Here is a 5,658-nt window from a genome sequence, read left to right on the forward strand (position 1 = left end):
TGTGGTGTGTCTGTTTGGTGGTCTTTGATTAGCATGGTTCTCTAGACTACAGGACTTTTACTGTTTCTGTTGTCATTCTATTATAAAGTGTTCTAGTAGCATACACTGAACATACTTGATGGGTGTAGGTTACACTATTCACAGGCATGTGCAATTCAATGGCGTGTGTGATTACTGACTGTCCATCTTTTGTTTTCATGCAGGGATCTCGCGTGCACGATGTATCACCTGAAGCTGCCGGTGTTCCTTCTCGTGCCTCTCGTGCTGCTGCGCTGTGTCGCCACCGCCCCTAGCAACAGGTGAGAGCGCAAAGCTGCCTCGGTTATTTCCGTTATTTTTGAGTGTCACTTCTGTGATGTACAATTACAAGTGTCGTGCAGTGTCGCCGAAAGTTCAATTGTCACTGGGAAGCGGGTTTAATTTTGCAGGTGAATGAATCACTCAACTGATTTAGCACCGGTTTTAAGCTGACACATCCAGTGACTTGGCACATCCATCTTGAACCGTAAGAAATCAATTAACGACGTGGGTAGTCTAACTCTAAAATCGGCTAATGACATTGATGAGATCATTGAGATGAATATCCATTGCAATCGTGACATCGAAGAGGTCGGGTTTTGTCTTACCAAGGCAGAGACAGGAATATGTGGTTCGCGTAAATGTGATCAAGTGCGTACTGGAGGGGGACTAGTGGCCACTCCATTGCGCCCTCGAGAATTGAGCTGATGTTTTGAAGTGGGCATCAGTCACCGGTCTGAGTGACGGGTTGGATCTTTCCTCATCCTGATTCAGGTACTTCACCTCATCTAGTGAGCAGGAAAGCGCGCTCCCTGACAGAGAAGGCTGGCTCGTGCCCGGGATCGTCTCCAACCCCTTTCTCGGCCTCATTTCCGCGCGGCTACAGAGAGGGCTCACATCTGTCAACAGGTAAGGTTGCACCTTATTATATAAGTCGCACCTATTTTATCGATTTGTTGATTGAGTGCAAATGTTGATAATTTTGCCGAGACAACACTGTAAGAACATTATTATTTAGTAAATGGATCCACAGCCTTTTTTTAATATACTCAACTCGTCAGTCAAAAGTTGTATCTGAAATTTTATCTGAACTCAACATTTTTAGTTGGCGCCAGAATTTGCTCCGATTTAAGAAAAATCTAGGTTAGGGACACCCACACATTCAAATAGTGCTTTTAACATACAATGTTTTCAACCTACATATTTGACACATTGACATAAACATGATTACATTGTGCATGATGATTTTATACAGTCATTTTTATTCAACATGTCCTCACCTGGGATTTGAACTTACGATCTCTGGGTTCCCGGCATCCCTATCTATGTGCTACCCCACCATGTATAAATGAACATGCACAATGCCATCATGTATGTCAACATGTGTGAAATATGTAGGTTAAAAACTCAGTTTGGGCCAACTAAAAAATGTAAGTTCAGATAACACTTTGACTGAAAGTTGAGTAAACAAAACAAAAGGCTGTGGAAACCAGATACTAAATAATATTTTTTTTTACAGTGAAGATTCATGTGGATCAGAATTGAACTAAGCTGAAATTTGTGGGCGGGAAAATCACAGAATATTTCAATTTATAGTGATAATAGTATTATAAATTCAATTAAATAATTGAGATCTTAATAATAATAATAGTTTATTGCTATTACTAGTATTGTTACTAGTAGCTGCAGTAGTGATATTATCATATTAGTATCATTGTTATGGTGGGCTATTTTTATCCACTTACCGACAGTATGTCTGGTTGGCCAATAACTCTGCTACATTTTCCTGATCTTCATCCCTCTATAAATGTTTAGATAAGTAATGCATCATTTGTTTGACATATCGGATGAATTGATTGCTGTCCTCCCATATCCCATCAGCCACCACATAGAGAAAAGGAAGTGCAACACAGCTACCTGTGTGACCCAGAGACTGGCCGACTTCCTGACCCGCTCCAGCAACACCATCGGCACGGTGTACGCCCCCACCAACGTAGGCTCCAGCACCTACGGGAAACGGGATCTACTGCGGCCTCCCAGCTATCTGCCTCTCTAGTGATGCATGGGTTGAATCCCACTGATGTAGGATATGCTCGGCTGAAATGACCACACTGCCATGTATAGGCCAATGTATACTTTTCAAAACAACAATGATGGTTATGAATCATTAACTTGAGTTTTTTGGTTCTTTTATAAACTTCAGAAAAAAACAGCGCCTTTTGGTATAGAATAATAACAAAAAAGTATTTGTTACACAAATCAGACTAGAGGCTGATGAGATACTAGTCTCTGTTCTGTGACCCTAACTGGTTCAACTCAACACTAACCCCACAATGGCATGTGAATAAAATGTGATGTAAAAAAAAGTAAACGGGTGCATAAGGCATATAAAATACAAGTTTTGTCCTTCTGTTTGTCTGTTGTGTAGGTTATTTGTTTTTTGTAATAAAGTTGATGGATTTTTGAAAGTTGTTGGTTACACCGCTGGGTGAAACTGCCGGGTCACACAGGTAGCCGTGTTGCAATTCATGAACCAGAGTCACACTGTTAACAATGAGGCGGTGTGCCCTAGTAGGAAGACCACTTTGTGCAGCTCACCCTGCACTATCAAGTCTACCTCTGATAAGCTTCCCAGTAAATTAACCAAGCAACCAAGAAAAGTGCTAAAAATAGCCCATATTAACAATGCAGCCTGAGAAACAAGGTCCATGAAGTCAATAACTTGCTTGTAACAGATTACATTCATATTCTGACTATCTCTGAAACTCACTTAGATAATACCTTTTGATGATACAGTGGTAGCAATACATGGTTATAACATTTACCGAAAAGACAGAAATGCCAACGGGGGCGGTGTTGCGGTCTATATAAAGAACCACATTCCTGTAAAGAGTAGAGAAGATCTAATACTGTTGAAGTAACATGGCTACAGGTTCATCTGCCTCACCTGAAGCCCATTCTGGTGGGAAGCTGCTATAGACCACCAAGTGCTAACAGTCAGTATCTGGATAATATGTGTGAAATGCTTGATCATGTATGTGATATCAACAGAGAAGTATACTTTCTGGGTGATTTAAATATTGACTGGCTCTCATCAACCTTCCCACTCAAGAAAAACCACTCCCGGGTGGCGCAGTGGTCTAGGGCACTGCACTGCAGTGCTAGCTACGCCACCAGAGTCTCTGGGTTCGCGCCCAGGCTCTGTCGCAGCCGGCCGCAACCGGGAGGTCCGTGGGGCGACGCACAATTGGCATAGCGTCGTCCGGGTTAGGGAGGGTTTGGCCGGTAGGGATATCCTTGTCTCAGTATGTAAATGTAATAAAAAATGTATGCACTCTACTGTAAGTCGCTCTGGATAAGAGCGTCTGCTAAATGACTAAAATGTAATGTAAATGTAAAAAACTTCAAACTGTAACCAGTACCTGCAACTTGGTTCAGGTTGTAAGTCAACCTACGAGAATATTTACAAACAGCACAGGAATGAAACCATCTACATGTATTGATCACATCTTTACTAATGCTGCAGAAATTAGCTTTAAAGCAGTATCCAGATCCGTCGGATGTAGTGATCACAATATTATAGACATATCTAGGAAAACCAAAGTTCCAAAGGCTGGGCCTAATATAGTGTATAAAATGTCATACAAAAAGTTTTGTAGTGATTCATATGTTGATGATGTAAAGAATATTTGCTGGTCTGTGGTGTGTAATGAGGAGGAACCGGACGCTGCTCTTTACACATTTATGAAATTGCTTATTCCAGTTACTAATAAGCACGCACCCATTAAGAAAATGACTGTAAAAACGGTTAAATCCCCTTGGATTGATGAGGAATAGAAAAATTGTATGGTTGAGAGGGATGAGGCACAAGGTATGGCAATTAAGTCTGGCAGCACACTGATTGGCAAACGTACTACAAATTAAGAAATCATGTGACTAAGCTAAATAAAAATAAAGTATACTATGAAACGAAGATAAATTATATAAAGAATGATAGTAAAAAGCTTTGGAGCACTTTAAATGACATTTTGGGGAAGAAAGCCAACTCGGCTCCATCATTCATTGAATCAGACGGCTCATTTATCACAAAACCCACTGATATTGCCAACTACTTTAATGACTTTTTCATTGGCAAGATAAACAAACTTAGGGATGACATGCCAGCAACAAACGCTGACACATCTAAGTATGTCTGCCCAAATTATGAAAGACAAGAATTGTATTTTTGAATTCCGTAAAGTCAGTGTGGAAGAAGTGAAAAAATTATTGTTGTCTATCAACAATGACAAGCCACCGGGGTCTGACAATCTGGATGGAAAATGACTGAGGATAATAGCGGATGATATCGCCACTCCTATTTGCCACATCTTCAATTTAAGCTTACTAGAAAGTGTGTGCCCTCAGGCCTAGAGGGAAGCCAAAGTCATTCTGCTAGCACTCCTTACTTGCTCAAATCGCAGACAATCAGCCTGTTACCAACCCTTCGTAAACTTCTGGAAGAAATGGTGTTTGACCAGATACAATGCTATTTCACAGTAAACAAATTGGCAACAGATATTATCGATCATAGTCTGCTTCTGGAAAAAAACGTATGTGTTATGGCTACACCCCCTGCTATAATGTGGATAAAGAGTTACTTGTTTAACAGAACACAGAAGGTGTTCTTTCATGGAAGCCTCTCAAACATAATCCAGCTAGAAGCAGGAATTCCCCAGGGTAGCTGTTTAGAACAACACTATCAACAAGGCAGGTCCTACAGGCCCTGGTTTTGTTGCAGTAAGAGAGACTTGGGAAAATTGCAGTTGGTTCAGAACAGGGCAGCACGACTGGCCCTTACAAGTACATGGAGAGCTAACATTAATGACATGCATGTCAATCTCTCATGGCTCAAAGTGGAAGAAAGATTGACTTCCTCATTACTTGTTTTTATAAGAGGTGTTGACAAGCTGAAGATACCGAGCTGTCTGTTTAAAATACTAGCACTCAGCTCGGACACCCATGCATACCCCACAAGACATGGCACCAGAGGTCTCTTCACAGTCCCCAAGTCAGGAACAGACTATGGGAGGCGCACAGTACTACATAGAGCCATGACTACATGGAACTCTATTCCACATCAGGTAACTGATGCAAGCAGTAGAATCAGATTTAAAAAGTAGGTAAAAATACACCTTATCGAACAGCGGGGACTGTGAAGTAACACAAACATAGGCACAGTCACATGCATACACACACCTGATAACATAGGCACTATACGCACTATACACACACGTACACATGGATTTTGGGTTGTAGATATGTGGTAGTGTAGTATGGGCCTGACGGCACACACTTAGTGTGTTGTGAATTCTGTAATGAATGTAATGTCATGTTTTTAAAATTGTATAACTGCCTTAATTTTCCTGGAAGCAAGGAAGAGTAACTTCTGCCTTGGCAGCAGCTAATGGGGATCCATAATAAATACAAATACAAATACTGCACATCATTAATAGTTTCAGTCATGCAGAGGCAATGTTGAGCTCTTTTATATATTAAATAAAGCATTCACTTATCATGAACAAACCAAATAAGTTACTCAACAGATACATGTAATTTCAGGTATTGGAGGGGGAAGGTGTGACGCACTACATTAACCTGTGT

General features: G+C 40.9%; 1 protein-coding gene across 1 annotated transcript; it reads left to right on the forward strand.

Annotated features, from left to right (window-relative positions):
- The first annotated feature begins 219 nt into the window (after nt 1–219).
- On the forward strand, nt 220–2,074 carry LOC120031967 (islet amyloid polypeptide). Its single transcript, XM_038977847.1, has 3 exons — nt 220–299; nt 793–927; nt 1,900–2,074. The coding sequence occupies exons 1-3, from the start codon at nt 220–222 to the stop codon at nt 2,072–2,074; spliced, it is 390 nt and encodes a 129-aa protein (XP_038833775.1).
- Nucleotides 2,075–5,658: the final 3,584 nt, after the last annotated feature.

This window comes from Salvelinus namaycush, chromosome 38 (genome assembly GCF_016432855.1).
Source record: "Salvelinus namaycush isolate Seneca chromosome 38, SaNama_1.0, whole genome shotgun sequence".
In the NCBI taxonomy this organism is placed as follows: Eukaryota; Metazoa; Chordata; class Actinopteri; order Salmoniformes; family Salmonidae; genus Salvelinus; species Salvelinus namaycush.

Coding starts and splice junctions, on each gene's coding strand:
- LOC120031967 (XM_038977847.1), top strand. CDS start 220: ATGTATCACCTGAAGCTGCCGGTGTTCCTTCTCGTGCCTCTCGTGCTG. Junction 300..792: donor GCCACCGCCCCTAGCAACAG/GTGAGAGCGCAA, acceptor ATCCTGATTCAG/GTACTTCACCTCATCTAGTG. Junction 928..1,899: donor GGGCTCACATCTGTCAACAG/GTAAGGTTGCAC, acceptor ATATCCCATCAG/CCACCACATAGAGAAAAGGA.